This window comes from Ambystoma mexicanum, chromosome 10 (assembly GCF_040938575.1).
Source record: "Ambystoma mexicanum isolate Mex_15411 chromosome 10, UKY_AmexF1_1, whole genome shotgun sequence".
Taxonomy (NCBI): domain Eukaryota; kingdom Metazoa; phylum Chordata; class Amphibia; order Caudata; family Ambystomatidae; genus Ambystoma; species Ambystoma mexicanum.
The window spans coordinates 943,088,596-943,115,793 of NC_090932.1; the positions used below are offsets into that span (position 1 = coordinate 943,088,596).

Consider the following 27,198-nt stretch of genomic DNA (forward strand, 5'->3'; position numbering starts at 1 on the left):
TCGACATCAAGTAGACACCCTTATTTAATGCCCCCTATTTCTGGGCAGTTTGTCCATTTACATAATTGAATCACAGGTGGTACCCGAGCTTTATGCAGGGGAGATCACCTTGATATTACGTAATGACAGGCAGCTTGTCTTAAAATTGAAAATAACTTGCCTGCTTAAATCTCACTATTTCTCATGTACATGCACCATTTACATAATTAAATCTCTATGTATATCTTAAAATCTGGATAACATTAGGCATTCTAGAGGCACTTCTATCGCTTGTCGCTCACTAAATCAAAGCTCTTTCTTTTAAAATGTCTCCAAATTAAACATAACATTTCATTTGGCAATGATACATGGAGCTTTACTTTTCTCAATGAAAAAAGCAGTACATGGAATCAGAGTACTGTGGAATAGAAAAAATGTCATGTGGTATTTATATTTATATCAATATGTTTCTATTCATTCTTAAGTGTCAGTGTTGGGTTTTGGGTTTCTGCCTTGTGCATGTAATTGAATGTGTTTTATGAGTTGGATGTGAGTTAAGCAGGTTTGCGTTAGGACATGATTGCAATCCATTTAGAAAACACAGGCTATTTTAACTCACCCAAGCATTTCTGTGAGAACAATTTAAATTGTATTAAACAGGGATAAGTATTCATCCCCGCATGAATAGAGTCCCAGAATGAGGGCTATATGGGATTTACATTTGCATCACTTGTATGTGAGTAGAAATTACATAATTAATCCTGCTCTCCTTTCCCAGTGTTTATTCAATATATATGACCTTCATAAAACACACTTAATCAAGAAATATCTTCATAGGGCCTCGCTACATTCCCACTGTACAAGGACATTAGCTATAGGAAACCTTGAGTGATGCCTGATCAAAGTCTTTGTTGATGTAGAGGTGGTTGGATCCCAGCAGGGTGAGTGTCTTGAAGAGGTGGTTGATTAGACATGGGGTACCTGGAGAGGGGATATTAGGGGCCGCGGCTTAGTCGGCTTCAGAAGAGCAGGACACACTAGGAAGGAAGAGAATGATCAATTGGTGGCCCCACAAGGTGGCAAATGAAGAGTAGTCAGTATACTTCCCTGCTGTTATAGAAAGGTTAAACTGGTACACAAGTCCCTCGAGAGGTATCAAACTTGTCAGAAGGCATCCTGAACAATAACAGTTCCCATATGGTCGTGGGTGCAGGAGAACTTCTGCATGCTTGATGGTAAGACTGTCAAGCAGAGGAAACACACAGGGATGGAAATTGTTGAAGAGTTGACATTGAGCAGAATGGTTATGTGCAGAATCACAGTGAGAGTGGATCCACAAAATCACACAACATTATGTTCTTATTTCAAAAAATGTTCATGGTGTGTTCGGATAAGTTTGAGAGAAGGCCTATCGGGTCCATAGAGAGGGTACTAGAACACAAGAGGGACACATATGTGAACTATCTTTCCTCTGCTTGATGTGTGGCAAACACCCTACAGACAAGAACCTCCCATGTCCTATGCTTGTAAACATTGACCGGTGTCTGCAGTAATACTTCTTGCACCAGGGAAGGACAATTCAACACAACACAAGCATGTTATAGTTGTGGAAACTGTGGTCTGGAGCCCACTCGTTAACTTCAACCATTTAGTTTCAATAGGCTTACCTTGTCGACTGTTTTGAGAATCTCATCTTGACATATTTTCTCTCTGTTTTTACTGGTTCTGGTACAACCCGGGATCTGAACAATGGCAAACAGGAGGACATTGTCCAGTTGCTTTGAATGCAGGATGGAAGCATGAACATTCCTCTGCAATCCTACCTTTCTCCTATTTCTCATTTTGCTTCTTCTTCCTCTCCGTTCATCTACTTTAGCCTTCAGTTGGCCTTTTTCTTCTCCTACCTCTGTTTGGAATCTGTTTCCTCTTACGCTTTCCTTTGCTCTTTTGAGGGTTATGTCCCTCCCTCTAACTGCTATCCCATCCACTCACAAGTCATTTTCTTGCTCCTTTTCCCACTCCCCCTCTTTTGATTATCTGTCTTCATCCAAACTGTTTATTTCTCTTCTTCCTTCATCTTCTTCTATGTAAACCTTCTCTTCAAAGTGATCTGTGGCTCCCCCTCCCCCTCTCCCTCTCCACCCTCTGCACCCTCTGTCATCTCTCTGTCCATCTTCCTCTTCCAACCTGCCCTCTTTTCCTCTCTACTCCTCTTCTCTTCTGGTTTCCTCCTTCTCTGCACAACTCACCACCAGAAAAGGCCCTAAAAGCTGTTTTGCCTTTTCCATTTGTCATAGTGTATGCCTGTTCTAATTGGTCCCATTATCTCTGTAATTGGTGTGTCTTTTCCCTTGTTGTTTCCTGCTTGTGGTATTGGCACATTCTACATGTGCCTGCTCCTTCTTCCATAACAATCTAATGCCTATCAGATGCAACACCTCTCCCTGAATGGTGGCTGGCTTACTGCGTTATAATCCCACAAACCTCCAGGATCCTACGTTTGGTTTCCGAATGAGGGGATGGAACATTGTCTTTATCATGCTCTTCATTGCCAATGTACTTAATGGAAATCAGAGTTGCCATGTGTTCAGCAAACACCACTTCACATCAAAGGATCACTCTGATCTCAGCATGTATCTGGGCAGTCATGGTCAAGGTGGAGTCAATGGTAACTCCAAGAGTTTTCACTTTTTGTTGTGTAGGTTCTCAAAAAATAGAAAGATGTATGTTGGGTATTCTACAGAGAGTATTCTAGAGAGGGTAATTGATTCTTAGATGAGTGCAGTAATAATTCTGTCTTGTTTGGAGTTTAGTCACAGTTTTGTCAACCATCTTTTATCTATTATAGCAAAAGTTGCTATAATAGAAAATGGATGCTATGATAGAATGCTATCACATTGCTATTGTAGCAAAGGTTGCCAATGAAGAGCATGATAAAGATTATGTTCCATTACTAGATTACTAGTTTTCAAGCTAGGTAATGGTAATCTCTAAAATATAAGGGGTTGGGCGGAGCTGTAAAAATGTGGTGGTAATGCTACTACTGGTTTTATTGAAAACTATTTGAATGTCATCGGAAAAGTTCTGGAAAGTGATATCTGTATCACACAGAGGGTTTTTAAGTATGTATCACACAGAGGGTTTTTAAGTATATGGTAAAAGGTAGAGAGGACAGGCAAGAACACCACAGTCAACCAGTTCCATGGTTGAATAGCAGTGGCCATATTTTACTTTAGAAGACCTATTAGTGATAAAAGAGGATAGCCACCACACAGATTTGTTGGATATGTGGATCACTTGTTTAAAGTGCTTGATAAGGATATTATGATCCAGCATATCAAACTCTGATGACAAGTGAAATTGCACAAGAAGGCCTGAATTACCTTTGCCGATTATTTTGAGTAGCACATCTTTAATGTCTAGCAGGGCAAGTTTAGTGCTTTGTGCCATTTGAAACAAAACTATGAAAGTTATGCCACGTACTGCGCGCTTTCCCCTTATTATACTTGAAGTGGTAAATAACTGTACATGGTCTGAAATAAACTTGATCAAATTCAATTGGAAGTAGTTGTCAATAACATAAAAAGTCAGCAAAACACAGGTTATACTGAATTATTTATTGCTGAGGATGTCAACCGACACGTGTTTCGACTTCTGTCGTTCTCAAAGCTAAATTCATTTCAAACTACTGGCAGATAAGGGTGGATACATTTCACAACCATGTGAGTCCTTGTGGATTAGCGTGGATTTTCTTCATAACCCATAAAGTTTTATTTGAAATCGGTATTCATATCAAATGGAATGTTCCATACATGGCTCAGCATATATGCAAGAGCAAAGTAAGTTCAAAAGCTTTGTCAAGCTATTCTTCCTTATATTTAGGGCGCTCCCAACTGGAAAGCAGCCAGTTCATATAACATATTAGAAATGTTGTTTCTGAAAAATTGTTGGATTGTGTTACAAAAGTCCCCTGTGGGTTTTGGCTGGACAGGGACAGATAGGATTTTGTAAAAAGAGGATAATATTTTAGTTGAGTTAGAAGCAGAGTCCTTCTGTGAGGTATAACAGGTCCACTTTGACTCACTCCAAAATCACTTGTTTATCATCAGAACTGACCATTTTGTATTTTAATACCTTTTCAGTGGTGAGATATATCCTCCATTGTCTCTCATATTTCCTGTGAGTATTTTTTTAAGACCCTGAGATTAGTAGAGAACCCTCTCTCTCTCTCTGGTTTTTCTAGGTTAGCTAATTTGGTATGAATTTGGGCAATTATGCTAATAATAATAATAATAATAATAATAATAATAATAATAATAATAATAATAATAATAATAATGTATGTTGGTTATCGACTGGATCTAAGAATCAACTATTAGATAGTGATCTGAAGTAGTGTCTAGTGAAACATATAGCTTGGACAAGTGCAGACCCAGAGACAGGAGGCACGTTGACATTTATTTCTAAAGAGACCTGCATTTTAGCTTTTACTCTGGATTTCTGTATCCAGGTCCTAGGTAGAGAAAAATAAATGGCACCATAGTTAGTCTGAATGAGATTTATCAACAAAGGGGCTTAAGGGTAACTGTTATATGAAATGGCCCAGTCAATGGTGCATCCCTTGCTGTGGGTTGTCCCTTCGTTAAGAAGGCGATGACCAGGGAAATTAATAAGTCTTTCATGCAGAGAGCCACCAAATATTTCTGATCATTGAAGACAAGTTTGAAGTCTCCTAGGATCATGATGTGACTAGCCAATTTCATGACTGGTGAAATGTCTTCAGAATGATGGTTGGCAACATCAGTACTGGAATGAGGTGGCTGATAAATTACTATAGTTATCGATGATGTTGTAGGATCCATGAGCCATTTAACAGCTATAATTTACGACTGGGGAATAGCTGAGATGGGTATAGGGATGATATTGTTCATGGATTTCCTTGTCACCAGGTCTACCCCTGCACGTCTACACAAGGGTCCATTGGATGGGCTAATAGTATAGTGCTCTGGCAAGGCAGCAGCTATATCTGTACCTGAATAATCTGTTAACCATTGTTGAAATCTAGATTTTTTCAAGAGCACAATTGGATATATCTAAGGCATTGCAAGGTAGAAAACAGACATTTAAAGAGGCCCAGTTCTAGCACGCCAGTGCTTCGGATCAGCATACGGGAACAGTAGCGAATGGATGACCTGGATGAGGCCTCAGTTGGATGGTGGAACTTGAAGTGAGGGGCGGAAGGGAATTGCTATCTTGTTAGGTGAGCCAAGCAGCCAGTTGTCTCAGGGATGGCTGGAGAAAGTCTTGCTCGAGTAGTGATGGCTTTTGGTATACATGGATTTGGAAGAATGATCCAAAACCAATTTGGAAGTTGGGGACACCGACACAAGTACAGCATGAGTTAAAAAAAATTGGATATCATTTAACCATTGGGATCATTGTTGACTCATCCCTACATTGATTACCCCAAACAACAATAGTCATGCTGCTTGCAAAGGCTGGTGTGCATGTTCCCATTTTCATAGATTTTCGAGAAAAATATGTTTTATTCGTGTGCTTTTGTAAATTAAGAAATGTGTCAGACAAAGGCAAATGGTAACTGTGGTATACATGACATTGTTGTAATTGAGAATGTGTCCTCTTTGTAAATTAGGTATTTGTCAAACTCACACTTTTATATACAACATTTTAGGATGGTGTCTTTCCATGTCAAAGAACAGAAAGTTGAATTTTCACTTTACCTGTAAACACCAGGTGGGGCCCTTTGAATTACAAACATTTTCTCCATATTGTGTAGAACATCATTCAGCATTCTCACTCTGATGGGATCCCTTTCTTTAGGATCGTTCGCTGGGCGCATCATATAAGATTGAAACAGCTGCACAATGTCGCTCAAACCTCTGGCCTTTGCAAGAAATTCATCTGTCACTGCATTGGTACCTAGAGATATCAAAAACATTGATTATGCACCTAGGCCATTTAATAAGTGTATACTTTTTCCTAAAAAATTTCTCATTTTTTTCTGAATATTTATATATATATATTTTAAAAAAAAACAAACAGCAAAAACACCATTTCGGCTAGCAGCACCCCATGCGCGAGTTTCACTGTCTTTCCAAATGGTTGCAGCAGAACAAAAGTAATCTTACAAACTGCAAGGGTTGGATTAATAAAGTAACCTTTATTCGAAAATAGTGCAGTGTAAAATGCGGTTTTCCCATTCACATCAATGCCGGGCTAGCAGCCTCACGCGTTTTACCACACACCTGTGGCTTCATCACAGTAAGCCCTCCCTTTCCAGGGAAACCAGTTTAAAAACACTTTGGTAAACATAAAAAAGGTGACTGATAGCACATTGAATTGGTAATGGCCATCTTGAAAGGACGGGCTCCATTTGTAAGAACATAAATGTCATAGTGACAAATGTACATAATATATATAATGTCTCTCTTGTTAAGCATAATGCTAAGCAGGGCATTCGTCATGCATATATTTATATACATATCGAAATCCATTGCAAGTTTTTAAAACGACCTTCAGATCGTAAATCAGGACAATAAAAACGAGTATAATGCAAAGTGCACATTATTTTCCCAACATTTTTTAGGTGTCCAAATACAGCCATTCCACCGGATTGCTAATTTCAAAATTTCATATAATGACTTGCAAATCTTATGCATTTGCTCCAGAACATTTACTGAACATTGAATTCCCATGAGCCAATTATGATGCATGGAGCCTACCTCTGTTGTCAATTTCTGGTGCGACAGATAAAGTGCAAGGTGCAAGAATGATATAATGACTCAGAGTCAGAGCTTGAATGTATATCATAATCTATACATATAACTTTCTCTAAAAGCTTGCTCCCATTGTTATAGGGCTTGGAAATAGATAGCTATTTGCATTATCATCAGTAGGGTCTGGCAATTAAAGTGCATTGTGCATTATCATTAAAAAACAGCATACGCTAAACATTAAGGTGCATAGTGCATCAGTAATTCAAACATGAGGGCGGTTCTTAATTGTCAATGGCGTTAAGTGTGTTTGATGTAGAATGTACATGGTGCAAGTACAAACACATAGTCCAAGATATGATATAATAAGAAATCTTCGATTATTTCCAATTGATAGTCAATTGTATGTTGTCTTAACCCGACATTACCCTTGATAAAGTGCAAAGTGTGTTTAAAATGCTGCACTTGGATCAAAAGTGCATAGTGCCAATCAAAACTGAAAGATATCAATGAGCCAAGGAAGCAACATTCTGCCCTGTCTCTCACACTATATATATCTTCAATTGTATTGTGCCTGTACGCCCCAGACTTGACCAAACAGATAAAATCTTGTGTTACCATTTTAACAGTCACATATTTTTTTACAAAACAAAATAACAAACAAGTGAGTAAAAAGGGAATAAAACCCTAAAGGACAAAGCACAACAGAGAGACAAAAACATAGCAGCCCTGATGTTATACATATTAGTCCTCATTTACATATCACATTCCTAGGAATGTGTATAATTCTTCATCGACATTATGGCCAACAGGATGTTTACTTTCAAAATCAATAATAAACCTTGTTTCCTCCTGTCAAAGTAGTTTTTCACTGTCTCGACCTCTCGGGCCAGTGACTACTCTGTAGATGCCAAAAAATGTCAGGCTTTTGGGGTCTCCACTGTGAACTTCTGAAAAGTGTTTAGCCATGGGATATGTGCAGCCCTTGTTGATGATGGCTCTGACATGTTGTAGTATGCACACCTTAAGTTAACATTTAGTACTTCCGACATATTACTTCAGACATAGACCGGTCAAAACGTACACGACCAAGTCGGATTCACATGTGATTTTGCTCTTGATGAGCATGGGATGTTTCAAAATGGGATGGCTTTAACTTTTGTAATTGTGTGCGTACTTACAGATTTTACATCTGCCGCACTTTGTAAAGCCATCTCCCATTGTAGACAACCAATTGGTATGTATATCAGATTTGACTGGAGCCCTATAGCTACTAACCACCAAATCTTTAATAGAAGTACTCTTGTGGAAAGTAATATCTGGATGATCATTCAGTAAGCTGCCTAGATCCCTATCAGCTTTAAGTACTTTCCAATATTTCTTTATTATTTGTTTGATGATTTGAGAATGGCTTCTTAATGTTAGGATCAATCTGATAATGTTTTCTTCATCCAGGTTTTGTGAGTCTGACTTGGACACTGTAAGCTATTTCTGTGTGTCCATGGCTCGTACTTTCAGAAACTACCTTTCTATTACTCTCTTCAGGTATTGTTGCTGTAGAAAGTTTTGAGCCGTAACTTGACTTGCTGGGTCAAAATCACAGATTTCACTACAATTCCATCTGATACAGATAAATTCTCCATATGGAATGCTCCACAGCAAAGTTTTTGGATGTGCGCTGTTAGCATGTAGGGGAATGTTGGCTCCTGTTACCTTTCTGTGTAGTTCCCACCCTACCTTTTGAGCCACAAGTATAACTTGAAATACTGTGGATTCTCAACTATGGTGTTCAGTGAATTTCAAATTCAAATTGTTAACATTCAACAGCTTTACACAATTTACACCATGATTGTATTGATCCATTCCAGATGATGAATAAATCATCTATGTAGCAAAGCCACAGAATGATGTTTTCCGTATATTTTTCATTGGTCTCTGCCCAGACAGTATTTTTTTCCCAGTGACCCATCAACAGATTAGCTTACAAGGGTGCATAGGTCGTTCCCATGGCAGTCCCCTGAGTTTGATGAAACACTTCATTGTTAAAGAGAAAAATATTGTTTTCCAAACACAACTTTATCATTTCGAGGATCATTATAGAATGCTGTAGATGATTCAGGGACCGTGTATTGAGGACATTTTGACCAGGCTGTATACCATCATTATGTTGGATAGATTTATATAGGGATACCACACCCATGGTTGCTAGTATATATGTGGGTTCCCATGGAAGGTCATTTATCCTGGATGAAAAATCAGTGGCATCTCTAACATATGAGGGTAAGGCGGATACAAAAGTACCAAGTACCTCATCCACAAATTTGAACATGTTCTCAAGGAGGGAGCCACTAAGGGTCACTATAGGTCTCCCTGGAGGTCTAGTGGGATTTTTGTGAACCTTGGAGAGGAAATAGATGGTTGGAATTATAGAATGTTTGGTCACTAGAAATTTGACCATATCCACGTCTAAGACCTGCATTTTGCCATTTAGTCAGAAATGCCAATAATTCTCTTTCCAGATGTTTGATGGGATTGGTGGGTAGTCTTTCATAACAATTCCCATCATTGAGTTGTCTGTAAGAATTCTCGGATGTATGTTTATGTTTATGTTTATGTTTATTTATTTCTATAGCGCTCCGGACCCAGGAGTATGTGGGCGCTTGGTACAGGTTACAGGTACAGGTTACTGGTACAGTACAATGGAAACAATAATCGTAAGGTAGCAAGTATATACAGAATATACAATGAGAACAATAATCGTAAGGTGGCAGGTATATACAGAGTATACAGAAATGGGAGTAATAGCAAGCAGAAATAACAAAAGAGACATGTGCAGTTTGTATGCTGATTCAGACTTAAGGTTGGCTTTTTGACAGGAGCCACCCAATGGCTTGTTTCCTGAATGACTGGAATGATTTGGACTCCTTGATATTCAGTGGCAAGGAGTTCCAGAGTTGGGAGGCGAGGACAGTGAAGCTTGAGCCACCGGCTCTTTTGGAAGTAAATCTGGGTACTGTGAGACATAGGGTATTGGACGATCTCGTGGTTCTGATGGAGGTTATGGGGGGACTAAGTGGTCGAGAGCTTTGTAGGTGAGGCGGAGGGATTTTAGATCGATTTTATGTTGGATAGTAAGCCATTTGCATGTGGTTCTGGTAGCTGAGATGTGCTCACATCTAGGAATGTTTAGCGCTGCTCGTAGCGCATTATTTTGAAGGACTTGGAGTTTGCTGATTATCGCTTGGTTGGCACCTAAGTAGAGGCTATTGCAGTAGTCTAACTTGGATTGTATAAGAGCTCCAGCTAGCGTGAGGCAGCTGTTAGGGGAAAGAAATGGTCTGCATGCTCTGATTAGTTTTCCTGTGTAGGCAGTGGCTGAGGCAATCAAATTGACTTGTTTAGTAAGGTTTGTGTTAGTGTCAAGGTAGAAACCGAGTGTTTTCACACTTTTGGCGATCGGGATAGTATTGCCATCAATTATGATATTGGAATAGTTGGGACTGGGTTTTTGTAGGTTATTTGGTGCACCAACAATGAGCAGTTCAGTCTTCTCGTCATTCAGGCAGAGGCCATGTGTGGCCATCCATGCCCGAATGACAGAGAAGATTTTGTTGATCCTAGCTACATCGGTAATGTAGTTGCCCGAGATATTGAGGAGTATCTGGGTGTCATCCGCGTAGTTTGTGTAGGTGACACCCAGACGGTCCAGTTTGTCAAAGAGAGGCTTTGTAAAGATGTTGTATAGGGTCGGTGAAACACATGAGCCTTGTGGGACACCGCAGGTGATGGGGATGGGGTCTGTCTGCTGCTGCCACTGGAGAGAAGACTCTCATGTTCCTGTTGGCCAGGAAGGACTGGATCCACGAGACAGACGATGGAGAGAAGTGGGCGGCAGACGAGAGGCATGTACTCTTGTTTATTCATAATGACTATGTTGCAACCCTTATCAGCAGGTTTAATTATGTACTTGTCCAATTTGACAACGTCAGGTAGTACTTTTTGCTGTTTACTTGAGATTGCTTTTAGGTTGCTGTTTGATTTTCCGTCTTTCATTTTTCAAGTCATCAATGACTACATTAGACAAGGCCTCTAAGTGGCAGTTTTGGGTGTTCAGAGGATTGAATTTCGACTCACACTTTAGTTTGCTGGTCTTAGGCCAGTCTGTGCTGATGCCCAATGTGCTGAGATCGATGGTATCTTCAGGAGTTGCTGTAAGATTTTCCTGTTGCAATTCAACAAGGGTGGTTAAAGTGTTCAATTCTGCAATTGTGATCTGTGTCCATCCCTCTAGTGTTTTTTTTTAGGTTTTTTTCTTATAAGACGAGATGGCAAAGAATTTCTTGAGTCGTAGTTTGCGTATAAAGCTATCCAAATCTATTCTGGTCTGTATATAGTCAAATTTAGCCAATGGACAAAAATTCAAACCCAAGATCAATATTTGAGTTTCCTCTTTTGTTAAAACGTGACCAGACAGATTAATGATTTGTTGTTTATTCATAGCTAATATCACATTCTCATTCATTTGCCAGAGCACAGAGATCTATGCGGGTGGTTGCTGTTTAAATTTGTTGCCCCCCTGCCACCTCCTCGTTTTTTTCTTCCTCCTCTCCCTCGTCCTCTTTTGTTGGATGTGCTACCTCATGTATTTTTGTTTGTTTGCCCATCTTGGAACAAAAGTCTCATAACCTTTAAAAAATTAAGGCGTATAGTCGGTTCTTTGTAACGCTCACCTGATTCCAGCAGAGGCGCCGGTCTTGACTGGGTGAATTCCGTATCTTCAAAGGTGATGTGTAACACACGGTTGGCTCTTTGGCCTGGACCTCTGTGCACTGTATGTCTGACTCGAAGAGTAAGATGTCTGCAGATAGAAAATATGGGATTAATGAACTGGGGTTATTGGGTGCCTCTCTCCTCTTCCCTTTCTCTTCTCCTGTAGAACCCCAAAGGTTAACGCCCTCACCTTAGGTAAGTGAACGCCGAGCTCTCCATCTGCCTCGGGGCAGAGTGCCGTAACCAGTTTCTTCACTGGATAAGGGTGCAGGCCTCTTGACCTCAGAGGACTGCTGTCCGTCGTTAACTGCACGAACGGTAAGTTCTGGGCACTTCAAATGTCTTAAAAGTCTTTTGTAATGATATCTCTTGTTTTGCAGGGTTCCGGCGATGGCGGATGGCGGGCTGATGAGAGTTGAGGATCGAACCCGCGTGAGGAATAGAAGCGCCTGGAAGCACGTAAGTAAGCGCTTGTAGCCTGCTTCACGATGCGCACTAACTGTCCCTTTTATCTTGCAGGTACAAGTTCGGAGCTTTAGAGAAGCTGAAGGGTGCTGGAATACCCACTGTATTCGGCGTGGGAAGGAGTAATGGCACGTGAGTAATAAAGTTGCCCAATGTCTTTAAACACACCTTCTTTTGTCTTTCAGATGCGGGATGCAGCGCCGAAGGCCTCCGGAGCGTGCGAAGAGCTGGTAAGCTTTTGTCTTTCAGATGCCGGAATGCAGTGCGAAGACCTCCGGAGCATGCGAAGAGTAGGTAAGCCTTTGTCTTTCAGATGCCGGAATGCAGCGCGAGGCGTTGGTGACAGCCGATGGACCAGGTAAGAGATGCGCTGCCACTGAAGACCGTAGTGCTAACCTGTTCTTTCTTTGTCTTTACAGGTGCTGCTGAAGACTGGATTCCAGGATGGTAAGCCTTTGTTCCCTTAGGCCCAGGATCAGAAGCAGAAGACACGATGAGCGTTCTGCTGCAGAGAATGCAGAATAACACAAAGCAAGATTCATCCATCGGGTGTGGTTTAAATAGCCTCCTGTAGTGCTTTGGTGTCTCCTTCCACAGCCACGCCTAGGTAAGAAAAGAGTTCCTGCTTTCCAGAAGAGTTCCAGTATTCTGAACCTAGGGAGTGGCTCCTGCCCCACCCAACAGGAAAAGTAGTCCCAAACAGAAGAGGATCAGGGGTTCAACTGGCAGGTAAGTAAGCAGCATGGTCTGCTGCAGGTAAGTCCACCAAAGCATTATGAGCCCGGCGCTTCCAGCGCTGGGACTGGGCATCTTTATGAGCCTGATGCCACTGGCGCCAGGACAGGGTCCAAAAGGTCCCAATTGGGACTGGCTGGCACTCGGAACCGGGGTTATGGGTCTGCTTCCAAGGGAGTCGGGCAAGTGCTGATCTTTTGGAAGCAGAGATCATGACATTCTTATTCTTCGCCTTCCTTAATGTCGGATTCCAAGGTAGAGGCTGTTTGATCTTGATTGTTCTCATTCTGCACCTATTCAAATATGCCAAATCACAACTCTAACATTTTAAATCACATTATTCGAACTGTTATTTCGTATTCGTTTTTGCATTTGTTTGAATGAAAGGTCTAATGAATAGTCTTTGTTTTGAGTTCTTCATCAGGTGTTGGAAGACCACGATGTTGTCAATTTCAGCCTCTCAATTACTGCTATTTGCATTTCACATTCCCTTAACTAAACAGGGTGTAATTTCCCCTTCTGGCATTTAGAGACTTTCTCACTCCACCTCACATAGGCTTTTTCCTTCGTATTTGTCCACCACTTAGCATCTGCAACTGTCATTCCCCTCCTAATCTTAGCAGAAATATATCTGATGCACATGGTCTGTTCATTCGACTCCCTTTTTGCCTTGCACCCATCTTTCGAAATAGCCTCCTTGACTTTAGGCCAACATACTCCCTTATTCTTGCACACAAAAACAGCGTATTCATTAATTCTTCAATTTGCAATCCTAGGCTTGAATTTTGAGTTAGCTGGGTTGATTCTTTAACAAAGACCATTGTCCTTTGTCTTCCAATGGCTGTCCTAAAAGTTATTCTTATTTGCACGATTATTTTGTGCTTCAGTTACATTGGCAGTCTTAGGTATTTTCCTATCGTTTCAACGTAGGTTTACATATCTTCTTTATGACATCATTCTGGTGTCGTCAGACTTTTACTTAGCATTCATCCATGATTACCATAGCCGCATTCTGTCACTTTGGCAGTGGGCATCCTTCTTGGTAACTTCCTTCCACTGTCTCAACATGAGCATATCTTCTGACTAGCTTTCTGAGTGCATATTGACTTTCATACAATCGACGCGGTATAGACATGTCGCATAAACTTGTGCATGGGTTCCCAATTGTAGCTCTTAGTCTGCTACTCCCATATGACAGTGGTAAGGGGGGCGGGACTAGAGAAGAGGCATCCACCTGCTCCTCTACACACCCATGGACATTATTTGTATAGTGGTTATAAATATGGCTTTTGGACTATTTGTGATACTTGCTTTTGGACACAGTTGAAAAGCACACATAGAAAGATGTAATATTCAGGCATTAATTATTAGAAGACTACAGACCAAAGGGGTAATTCAGAGATGCCCAACTTTTTACCCCCTCAACATGGTCATTTGTAAACACGTTTTTCACTCTATTGAAGGGATGCACCTTTGCTTCCATTCACTACAGTAAAAAGAAAGATTTAAACAATATTGGGCCATTTTGCATTTGTTACCTCTACCTTTATGATAGAGGTAAAAATAGGTGGATATTCTGTGATAAAACTGCCCAACATATGTGAAAAACCAGAGGGTGTTTCACTGCCTAGACCCCGGGGATCCCTTATTTTTTTAGTTCTTTATTTGTTTTGGTTACATTTTTAACCTTTACAAAATGAATTCAATTAAGACTTAAGAGTAAAAAGGAGAAAAAATTGCATATTACTTTACAAAGGATAAAAGACATCAAAATATGTTCATACATACATCTATAATCATATACACTAATCTGACTTAAAAAAAACACAATGCAATATAAACCCAAATTCATTCCATATTATACATTTCTCATGGAGAGGAAGGCACATTTATAACCCCTTTACGAATTTGCAGGTAAGTAGTGGATTCAATTCATATTTTGCACAGGGTTAAAATGTATTTCCATATCAATTTACAAATACAACTCATCAAAATTGAGCTAAAATTCACACCTTCAAACTACAGAAGAAATGTACAAAAACATACAGTAATGACCTGTTAAACTAGGACTTATTAGCATAGATTGCAGTAATTTACGCAGAGTAAATAAGGGCAAATCATCAGATTTAAACTAAAATTCGAACCAACGAGCTACAAAAGTAAACATTTAGCAAAAATGTGCAGGATATTACCTATTGCATATTAATTTATTAACAAAGATTACAGTAATTTACATACCTCAGTTAAGAATCTTAACACAGCTTGTTGGAGGGGTACAGAACCATTATGCAACATCTCCCAACAGAGCAAATTTAAGTCAACTCTTTCAGTGGTCCTCAAATGTCTACTAAAGAATCAGATTAGTACTTTTCTTAACGCGTTGCAATCTGTTAATAGATATCACAATGTTTCTGTGCAGTGAGCAAGCAGACAAAATGTACACTTGGAAAATGCAGCTCCCACTGAAACAGTACAAGATATGATTCCAGACTGCCCAACTTTTTATAATGAGGGACCAGCTGGGGGAAAACTTAGTATTAAGCACCACCTGCACTGTATTGGCCCAGTCATTGTATTGCAATAACTTTTTAACTTTTAATGGGCAACCAATTAGTACATCCAAAGTCGGTCCCAGTCTCTCGAAAATGTCCAAGCATTCCCCATACAGTGTAGCAATGAAACCCACCTCCTGGGAGCCTGCTCTAAAACCCTTCCCCAGAATTGAATCAATGGTCTCACTTTGGCCTACTAAGAGCTTCCTACAAAGAGAAAGTATCTGCCAATCTACCAGGCTGCCTACAGACTGGAGAACCAACTCATACCAGATTGCAATGCATGAGACCAATTTGGGCAGGCAGTAGAAGATAGATCTCCATATCTTCGCTCCATACTTGCGCAATTCAAGTCTTGCCCATAAAGGAAACAACTCTAGGCTATAGCATATTTTGGAGATGATCTTTGTTCTACAGAAGAGAAGTTGGGGGATTAAGGATAACCTCCCATACTTGAAGTCTACTTTTTCCATCTGGGCAATAGATTTGGTTACCTTCAATTTAAGAAATTCGTGATAGTGTACCTTTTTGGCATTCTGGAAGATGGGAAACCCCAAATAGGTCATAGCGACTCTACAGTCCAATTTCACATTATTGAAGCACCACTTATAACCCAGAGCCAAAGTTCTCCCACTCAGCCTCATTATAACGGATTTATTAACATTAATCTCAAGGCAATTATTTGAGATAAAGTTGCTAAAGGCATTAAGTAAGCGTTGTAAACCCTTAGGGGTATGGTCCATAAGCAAATAATCATCGGCATACGTAACCCAACAAATTGTGACTACTTCGATTTTGGGGACACAAAAGCAGCCTTTTCTAAGCAACTCCCTGCATCAGACATACACAAATTAAAAAGCGTAGGAGCAAAAATGCATCCCTGTCGGAGCCCATTTGTAATGCTTATGGGGAAGGATAATGCACCCCCTTGATTGAGCCTCACTTGAACAGCCGATCCCTGGCGCAAATGAATCAATATTGAGATGAGACCAAAAGGACATCCCAAGTCCCCTAATTTCCACCATAATAGATATTGATTAACTAAATCAAATGCACAGGAGAGGTCCATAGCCGCAACATAAATAAGTGGGCTATTTGTCATCCATCCCTTCTCCTTTATAGTTGTGAGATATATTGCCTAAAAACAATGTGTAATGGTGACAAAATATTATGGGTCTCGGCCCACTCCTCTACATATTCCAGTATCAAGCCCGCAAAGATTTTTGAGTCGGCATCTAATAACGCTATAGGGTGTTAGTTGGCGGGGCAAAAATAATCCCCCTTTTTATAAATGGGGACAATGTATGAGATATGCCAGGTAGGTGGGAAGAGCCTCGTCCGGACAATGTCGGTGTACAAAAAGAAAAGGGCTTTTGCCCGAAACTCTGAATTGCCTTTCAGTATCGTATTGGAGAATTGGTCTGGACTTGCCGCCCTGGATGTACTGGCTTTATTGATCCGCTTCTCAATCCCCAGAATAGAAAATTGAAAATCCCAAGGAAACTTAATCAATATCTCTCGCATCCCTACAGAAGTCCATACTTCCTTTATGGTTCCTACATTTAATAGGCCAAAGTGTCCCTTCCATCCTTCTTCTGGAATTTTCATAATCTGAACAGAGTTTTGTGAGATTTCCATGGAATTGTGAGCACTTTGACTCACTATCTGTCTGACAAAGCGATGCTCTGAGGCTCCTTACCCAATTTTTAGATTGGTTCCTTACCTTTCTGGCTTCTGAATATTTCTCCTCAGGTTTAAGTGCAGAATTTAAAATACCTCTCACTTTTTATCAAGTCTGTCTTTTATGTTCTTGAATATGACTGTCATAAGTATGCGTGTGATGAGTGGGACTTTGGGGCACAATTGCTCCCTTTACCAATTTCATTATAAGTGTCTCCACATAATTGTTTAATTGGTCTTGGGCGCATAAAAGTAATTTAGTGTCCAATCTACTGGTATCCAGGAGGAACACATTATTAATTAAGTTTTTTTTACATTAACTTTGTGCCATGTAATTTGTGTCTTGATATTATTAAGAAACCAACTGCAAACCATCTTTTGCTGTTTCCCGAGCAACATCGAGAACTTACGAGGTCATTACGACCCAGGCGGTAAGTACACCAACTTTACCCATTCCAAGGTGAGTGGGGCGGTAAATCCCCATCTCCCATTTACCCTTCCCCATTCTCATTTTTGCCCCATAGGGCATAATGGGAGTGGAGAAGGCGCTAATTACGGCACCGTAAATTACGGTGCCGTAATTAGCACCAAGGCGGTTTAGCGCCATGGATTTTAACGCCTGCTAAAAGCAGCCGTTAAAATTGGAATCAGGCGTTAAGGGTTAACGACGGCGTTAACCCTTAACGTTTGGGTCGTAATGACCTCCTTAGTCTCTAACATGAGATGACCACTACAGGAGGTACTGCGCAAACTAAACCCAGTGACCATATCTATCAGAAACCATGAAACAAAGATATAATCTATCGGTGAAGAGCGGGAGCCATCCCACCAGGTGGCTGAATTATCAAGAGGATTCAAGAGATCGTTCACTAGGATCACATCCCAACTAAGAAAGAAGTCATTCCATAGCTGGCCTTGTAATTTCTTTCTGGAACAATCAGGAGGCCCCTTGCCCCCCAGAATGATTGCTATTGTGCTCATTCACTTTTGTGAGCAACCCCAGATTGCCTTCCTCAGAAGCCCCTATGTGCCCACCCATCATAATTCCTGCATTCAAATCACCTACAATAATAATCTGCAGGCCAAAAATGTTAATTTGACAATCCTCTATAAACAAGTTCAATGATTCAAGTGTGGCATGTAAATCCAAATGTGGATTCCAATAGATATTGATCAACAGAATATTCAGGGTTGGACAGGTTTCCTAGCTTAATCAAGAGAGCCAAGTAAAAGCTCAGCAAGGTGATAACTTCTCTTATTGTCAAGTTAACACCAATCTTGATTGTCATTAACAGACCTCCAGAGGACCCTCCCTCAATCCCTTAATTGCAGGATTACTATGAACTACAAAGCCATCAAATACTCAGGGCTCAATTAACTAAGTCTCTTGATACAAAAGACCGAAAAGTTAATCAGAATGTTGCAAAGTTCCAAAGAGTTATGCAAGTACCAAGAACCCCTCGAGTTACAAGATAGTATCTAGAGAGGCTTTCTTTGGTTAATGGGGTGGTTTTAGTGATTGAAATTGTGAGATTTAATCACGCAGACTTATGGCCAGCAACCTTTAATTCTTGTCAGGTTCACCACCCCACTGAGGCCTTACAATCCTCTTACTAAGTAGATTGTCAGAAAGCTAATTTTCTTGATTAGTGGCGATTCTCCCATACTCATTAACGTGGAACCCCGGACAAAAGGATAAAATGTCATATCTGAGTTTATTAAGCTGTGAAGCCTTTTTCAGTAGTAGTTCATAAACTGGAATGTAGGACCAAGTGTACATGGTCGTATCTTTCCGGTTGAATAAAATCCACCAACTTAATGTCCGCAAAGGAAATCAGTCGCAAGCTTTGGATCTCATTTAGAAGCGACAATACCCGCCATCTATTAAACATGTTAGGACCCCCGTGGTCAAACAGATAATGTATCATGACCTCAGAAAGCAGGGCTGCCTCCAAGGTACCCCATTTAGATTGCTTTCAAAAACTGATTTAAAACCCCTGACCGCCCATTCCACCTGGTCACTCATACCCGTCTGTGGGGCCTGCCCAAATCCATCCTGCGCCACATGCTGAATTGAGCTCATACCACCAATAGAAATTCTAACATCAGGAAGAGAACCCCCCGCTCCAAGGTCCCTCCCTCAAACTCTATTGTTCCCACATCAGATGTTGATGGCTGGATGGTATTTTGTGGCTGATGGCCCGAAAGGGGCAAGGACCCCTTCACATCAGCGATATGTGGTCAAGTAGTTCTAGCATCCACAATTTCCATTACGGTCTTCAAGACCAAAGATTCTATTGATTTATTGTTGTTAACATGGTCATCCCTGCTTATTTCTCTATCTTGGGGAACTCCTGAGATCTCCTGAGATAATACCCAAAGTAGGTGATATCATGATGTGTGAATCCCTAATTTGGCGAGATTCCTTTACTGAGATTGACTGAACTGGCCCGTCAATACAGGGCACCATAGTTGAATCGACGACCCTCAATCCACTCAGCACCTCTGCACTGGTGGCCCGGCTGACACCACAAGAGCCCGCAATCCCTAACAAGGCCATTCTTAGCAGCTAAATTGCAAGGTTCTGCTCTCCTTGAAGGTAACCCCTTATCAGCATTTCTAGTAAAGAGGTTGTACACAGGAGTGTTTGGTTTTGGGAAGGACAGCTCATTTGTGAGTGCAGGTTTCTGTTGATTCTCATTATGGTTACTTTTCCCTGTCATTTTGCCTTTATGTTTCATGGCTTCCCTCAAAGGGAGCAAATCATTGCGGACCTCCCCCCTATCTGGGGTATCCCCAAATATACACCACCCTGCCTCTTCGTTAATTGGAGACAGGCCACACTCTAGTTCTTGGGAGGCACTCACCTCCTCCTTTACAATATTCCGCCAGGAGCTGTGGGCCGGCCTATTGCAACCCTTCACTGCACCAAGTTTCAATATTTCTTTCTTTTTCCTATTTCTTTTAGCAGAGGTCATGGGTGCAGGTGGTCGCTGCTGAGCATTTATGTGGTTTGCAGACACCCCTACAATCCCAGCTGAGTTTAATTCCAGATCAACCAAAACACATTTGTCATCCTCTTCTACAGACGGGTTAACCAGATTCAGCTCCCGTGAGGGTTCCAAAAGATCTGCCCGAGTCAAATCCTCATTTGTGTCAGTTGCAGTATCCACTAGCTTACTCCTATTGAATGGATGGGGTAGACCCTGCCTTTTGATGTTTGTCAATAGTGTAATAATGCTTCTGAAGCATCTAATGTGTTCCATTAATACATTTTTTATCTTGTCAGAAGATTTACACTCCCCACCACATTCAACCCTCACACCTGCCCCCTCCGCCCAAAGCTGCAGAACCTGTGCAGAAGCTACATCCTCCAACCGACTGCTCTTTTGAGAAAAGTGTTCAGACATCTCCCCTTCCATAAAAATGGGGGGTGTATATAAAAATGAAGAGTCAGTCACAATGGTAAGGAAAGCGTCAGGAGGCGCTGGACCATACGCAGGGGACCCCACAGTTTCTGCCCTTAAAAAGGAGCCACCCGAACCGATTAGAAGCACGCATGATTCATTACTCCCTATTTCAAGCAGGGCTAGATCCGTCACAGAGGGTGGAGATGGAGGAAGGGGGAGGGCCAGCGCCCTGCACATCATATTTTTCACTTGAGTGAATATGAGTGGGGTAGAGAGTATGTCATCATACATACCCGAGGACCTCCCCTTCCTGGTCCTTAGGTAAGCTGCATGTTTGGACAGTATCAGGTGTTATATTAACACAAAGAAACAATGAAAATCTAGTTAGCCACTTTACAAAGACCCACCAAGTGCGACTTCACGTTTCCAGGAAAGGTTTTAAGCAAAAGCTTTTGGCAAGTCTGACACAGACCAGAGCTTCTAAACAGAGTTACACGGATACACTTACTACCGTCACACAGAAAAATCAGTATATTGTTATGTTACCTTCACTTATAATGCGCACGGTCGCCCGAAGGCATCATGGCACTGATGAGGAGGCTACCGAGCAGGAAGAACAATAGTAGGCAGGGAGCTAAAAAAGAGTTGTTTTCAGGGCTTTCCTGAAAGCCAGGTGGTTAGAGGTAGACTTGAGTGGCGGTGGGAGGGTGTTCCACAACCTGGCCGCAGCGATGGAAAAAGCTCTGCCACCGAGTCTTTCCCGGTTGTACCTAGAAACCACCAAAAGGTTGGTGGTCGAGGAGCGAAGATGGCGTTCGGGGATATATCGGACAAATTTGGTTTGAAGAAACTCTGCTCCTAGGCCCTGGATTGCCCGATGGACAATACACAGTGATTTGAATTTGACTCGCTGAGCCACTGGGAGCCAGTGAAGTTGGCGAAGCACTGGCGAAATATATGCTCCATAAAGAGAGCCTGTGGCCAGTCTAGCTGCCAGGTTTTGCATGCGTTGGAGACGCTGGAGAAGGCCCACTGGCTGAGCGAGATACAGGGAGTTACAATAGTCCAATCGTGACAGGACTAGTGCGGCCACCACAGGAGGGCGCATAGCTTCTGGGATCATAGGGAGGACCTTCTGAAGTACCCTAATCTGGTTGTGGGCGGATTGGCAGACCGCTGAAACCTGGTTTGACATGGACAGGGAGGTGGAGAGAATGACCCCTAGGTTCTTACCTTTGTCCACCGGACAGGGCAGGGGGCCCAGAGAGGTAGGCCAGAAAGCGGGGGTCCACAGTGCTGGGCTAGGAGAGCAACCCACCAACATCACCTCCGTTTTGTCGCCATTGAGCTTGAGCCAGTTTTGGTCCATCCAAACACAGACTGCTTTTAAACAGTCGTGAAGACAGGCTGAGACCTCGGTGTGGTCCTGATCCAAGCGAATCAGGATCTGAGTATCATCCGCGTAGGAATAGCAATTAAGTCCATACGAGCGGATAAGGCAGACAAGCGCCCAGATATAAATGTTGAACAGGATAGGGGAAAGAGACGATCCCTGGGGGACACCACAGGTGAGAACACAAGGGGAAGAAAGGAAAGGGGGCATAGCAAGGGTCTGAGTGCGGTCTGCGAGAAAGGAGGTGAACCAGGCCAGGACTGGACCAGATATCCCGATTTGTGCCAGACGTGAGAACAGGCACTCCGTTGGCACTCCAGGTGCGCGCGTGAAGTGCATGTGTACATGGCCCGGTGCCTAAGTAGGCGAGAGGGCGTGGTCTAATGTCAGAGGTATGCGAGATGATGTTTCTGCAAATATAATAGTGTATAAGGGCTTAATAAAGACCTCCAGCTGACTTCTATGTCCATGTAAGATATAGGTTGGGCAGAAGTCCACGTTCTGCAACAACACAGTGGGCAGCAGAAATTCTGTTGGCATGAAGGACTTGTGATGTGCAAAGCGTTCCCAGGCTAACATGCACTCCAATGGACACTCCAGGTGCATGCACGGATGCATGGGGCACGGCCTAACACTGGAGGTATGCAAGATGATGTTTTTGCAACAACACAGTGGCCAGCAGAAGGCCAACAGGCATGAAGGACTTGAGAGATGCTCTTGAGAGATGTGCAGAGTGTCCCGGGAATCCCTTACTCAGGTGGAGGTGGCCAGGGCACGGCCCACAAGTGTGGGAGGATCAACTGGGTAAATTGTCCTCGGGGAGTGGGGGAGGAATGCCTGATGGCGAGACATTGTATCCCCCTTTTCAAATATTCATGTCCCATCCTATTTTATAGGATATTCTAACTTCCCAGATCCCTCCATCCCTTTCCTAGACAAACACTGAGCCGAGGAAGAGGAGGCTTGAAGCTAAAAGGAGTACCACCCATGTAATATATTGGGCATGTCCCACTAAAAAGATAAGGCAGGGTGAGGCACTTAATTAAATACACCGGGTACCTATTAGCTTTCCCCACATGGTTAAAAGGGGGAACACTTAGACACACGCTGAGCAAGGCGATGCATGAGAAGGAGCAGTTCTCCCATGGCAACGGCATACCAGTTGGAGCAGAGCAACAGGCTGAGGGACGGAACCGAGGTACGGAGAAACCTTGGATACCCCAGCGAGAGATAGTTACCTCCAAAGGCCCTTGAAAGTTGCATGAGGACGCCCAGCCAGACAGGAGAGGCAACCCATCTGTTGTGTTTCAAGGATATCAGCTGCCTTCCCGAGTGAACGGCAGAGTTGGGGAGGTGCAGCAGCAGTTGTGGTATCAGCGTTGACTTCAGGATCAAAGCCGCAAAAGCTGAAACTGAATTAACACAGCCAGTGTGTTGATGAAAGCAATGAAAGTCCAGTATGTGTTAAATGAAGCTTGACGGCAATAGAATCCGGGGAATGAAGGTTGGACGTGTGCCGATAAGATGCAAGAAAAAGCAAAGCATTGCAAAGATCTGTAAATTAAAGATACAAAGTAACAGAGTGGTCCGGCGAAAGAAGATTGCCCAATTGAAAGTCTCTGTGAAATGTCTGATGCCAATCAAGCGACGGGAAGAGCAAGAAACGGAGATATACATTTTGAACTGTTGATGGGTTTGGTCCCGGCAGAGGGAAACCTGGATGTGAGAGATGTCTTTGAACTGTTAGGTCTGTTCCTGACAGAGGTATACCTGGATGTGAGATATATTTTTGAATTTTGAAATAAGTACTGTGCTCGAAATTATTTTTACCAAGAGGCCTTGGCGTAGAAGTGGAAAAGTGATGTTTAAGGTCAAAATGGTTTTGCCGAGGTAAGAACAATAGCCTTGCAGTTTCGAAAGTCTTCAAAAGCAGAAGGAGAGTGAAAGGAGGCTTCAGCCCGACAGAGGGGAGCATATGAAGGTGTGATTGAAGCTTGGCGAAGGGAACCACCATACATTTTGATTGAAAGCTTTGAGCACCGGCTGAGGGAAACCTGTACTGAATTGTGATAACCAGAAGGAAACAAACTTTTGTTGAACGGTATTACAAGACTTTTCATGGAAGGCCAAGTGGGCACTGGTTCATGAAGCAAACTGCATTCTAGTGTCCAAATCCAGAGCATGCCACAAGGTCCAAGTGCTGCAAAATGTGGGGATGGTAATTTACTCAGCCATACTAACATTTCTTTTCAACACTGATTTTCCTCTTTGCATTTCACATTCCCTTTAAACATTTATTGTATTAGAAAGAGCGCAGGCATTAGGTTTATTAGTATAGACCATTTTATTTTGACTAAGGACTGACTAGGACTCATTTATTTTTTGTTTGATGGTCGAGAATACTCCCATTTTAGTTATAGGGCAAGATAGGCATTTTCCAACCAATAAAAAACATGGTGTAAACTACATTTACACCATGGTGGATGGCGGATTTCCCGCCCCATTCCAAGGTGAGTGGGGCGGTAAATCCCCATTTCCCATTTACCCTTCCCCATTCCCATTTTTGCCCCATAGGGCATAATGGGAATGGGGAAGGTGCTAATTACGGCACCGTAAATTACGGTGCCGTAATTAGCACCAAGGCGGTTTAGTGCCATGGATTTTAACGCCTGCTAAAAGCAGCCGTTAAAATTGGAATCAGGCGTTAAGGGTTAACGACGGCGTTAACCCTTAACGCCTGAGTTGTAATGAGGCCCAATAATAGTAAAAATCTTCACACAATATGCTGACAAAAATGACAAACACAGGTAAAGTACAAGATGTAGCTGTAAAACCAACTCAAAGAAAACATATAACTGCATCCAATCATTTTGCTGACTTAGATTTGTGATTTACCATAAGGTGTATTTGCATTGCCTTGGATTGGTTAGCATGAGTCAAAAGTATTCATGCCTAAAAAACTACATGCAGGGTACATTTATCGTTGCCTGGATGATATGACGCGATCAGTCAATGATCATGTCTTGCTAAACATCCTGTGTGACACTTAGATGGGCTATATATCTCTGTCTTCTGAAACCATACACCTATTTTGGACCCTGTGGATGGAGGATCCACCTCAATGTGGGCCTTTGCAGAATAAAGCGCTCAGCGGGGGCTGCCACCCCAGAAATAATTTCTACTAAAGTGAGGACCTGCCAATGCCCTCCTCAGGCTCCCACCCCAAATGTGATGACTGCATTTTTATCTCAGACAAGCATTAATTTAAATCTATGTATCATGTCATTTTGGGCAGTTTAAACCAACCTGGCACTTATGTAATCAGAGGTTTCAATGCTTCAGCTAAACAGCAAGCATTTTATCTGGATCTGAATGAATGAGTCAGCCCTTATGGGGTTCAGAAACAATGTCCTGCAGGTTACAGAGCTCAGTGCCCCATTTCCTTTTCCTTTACTTTGTGTATATTTTTTATACTCTGATCAGGCTATTACAAATACAAAGGAATGTAAAAGGTGAACTGTTGCAGCCTGTCTTCCATATCCTGCTTGGTAAAAGCTGATATTTGAATGGCAGCAGGTCCCCTTCAAACAAGCACTACTGCATACATAACAATCTGGCCACAGGCTTGTTGAGGTCAAATTGGAGAATCCTAGAAGTGATGGGACAATATTAGCACACAGCAGCACAGCAGCTTGCAACTACAGGTACACATCACTTTCCACATAGTTGCACTTTTAGACATGGGGACATGCAGAGATTGGTGCAGAGTAACACAGTGCTTATCACTACTGAAGGTACGATTTAAATTGAGGTGCCTGCATGCTAAACTCAGTAATGTGAACACTAGGCTACACATCCCAATTCGCTGTCACTGGGAATATGTCACAAGTGCCAGAAGTCCTATACAATAAATAACCTGAAAATCATCACATGAGGAACAACCATCCTGTGAGGCAGCCCTGCCCTGAGAGACCTGGGGCATTTTGCCCCTTTGAATGGCACCCCCTTGTGACAGTCAGAAATGGATGGTGAATGTACATACCTTCCGCAATTTGATGACCATTCCTCTTCCTCGCATCAACTCTCGAGGAGGAGTGACTTGAGAAAGATCTCCTCAGCCGTCTGACTGTCCTTCTGTGGCAGGGCTGCTCTAAGCAGCAAAGTGAAAGTGCTGATCATGGAGGAAGACAAACAATGGCGGTGAACTGCCACACTATGTATAAAGAGAGGACAGAGGCAGAGCACCTACCCCAGTCAAGCTGCTGCAGTGTGCCACCCACACAGGAGAAGGGGAAGCCTCTGATCTGAGGCAGTCAGAAATCAGAAACAAAGCCATGGATTGCTGCCTCTCAAAGCATGGGTCCTTGTGCTGCTTGGCTATTATGCTCACGCAGTTGCGCTCACTTGTTTTCGGACCCATGGCCACATCCAGTAGTCACAGAAGGCAGAGGGAAAAGTGACAAATGATTGGCTCACTGTAAGTAGGGGCATAGCCTTCCAGACTGCACAAGCACATGATGTCAATCATCATTGTTGTTTTTTAGTTTGGCCAATGAAGTGGTGTTTTAGACCCACCAATAAGCCAGAAATTTTAAATTAGAGTTCCGATAGGGAGACATGGGATTTGACGAGGGACACAAAGCTGGTAGGTGTAATTTGGTATTTGTCTACCTATTGACTGCCCCTATCTGTGCTAATCCCTCTGGCCATTGCTATCCAGTTCCTGCCCCTCTCTGTCCAAAACACCTCATCATGGGAACTCTTTTAGCTCACTGTAATCAAGCCTTTCGATCAAACTTTACACTCAATGCACCTGTCAGTGATTTCTCAAAGCAATGTTCTGCGATTTAATCACTTAATTGGAATATTAAATGTACTACTGGTGTAGTAAAAATGCCTTAACCAGGTATGCCTTCAGCCACTAGATTTTTAAGCACTATGGATGTTCCTTAAAAACAATCATTGACAAAGCCAGCAGTTTTGTCTTGTATAACCGTATTAGGCATTTGCAGGTACTGCTACTAGATGCCCAAGTGCCACCCCAAAGTAGTACAATCCTAAAACCCCTCAATTTGGGCAGTAGGTGCCCCCCCAAGGGTGGGGGCACAGGAGCTGTGCCCTATTTGCCCACCCATAAAAACATCTCTGACTGAAGGTAATATATCTGCCTGGACTGTGCAAGGCATATTACCTTAAAATATAGCCAGCATATTATTATTACTTTCTATTCCTTTAAGCAGATGAATACTTGTAGCATACTTTCCCAATTAGGGGATGACTTCATTGCTGTCACCAGTGCTCCACGCAGTGCCTTTTTCAAGGCTCAATTTTTTTCTGAACGGAAATGAATTTTGTTATTTCCAGTAGGATCCTATTTGCCATCTTTGGGTGGATTTACAAGTGCTTTTCCATCTACCATCTATTGTCAAACATGCTCTTTGTGTGGAGCTACGTGTCAGAAGTCATGATCAAATGCCCCC

General features: G+C 42.2%; 1 protein-coding gene across 2 annotated transcripts in view; it reads right to left on the reverse strand.

Annotated features, from left to right (window-relative positions):
- The window catches only part of NAALADL2 (N-acetylated alpha-linked acidic dipeptidase like 2), a 4,115,865-nt gene that overhangs the window by 88,182 nt on the left and 4,000,485 nt on the right, over positions 1 to 27,198 (reverse strand). For both annotated transcript variants that reach the window (XM_069618713.1, XM_069618714.1), the window contains one exon: positions 5,721 to 5,919. In XM_069618713.1, coding sequence (XP_069474814.1) covers positions 5,721 to 5,919 — 199 coding nt within the window. The remainder of the gene's footprint in view (positions 1 to 5,720; positions 5,920 to 27,198) is intronic.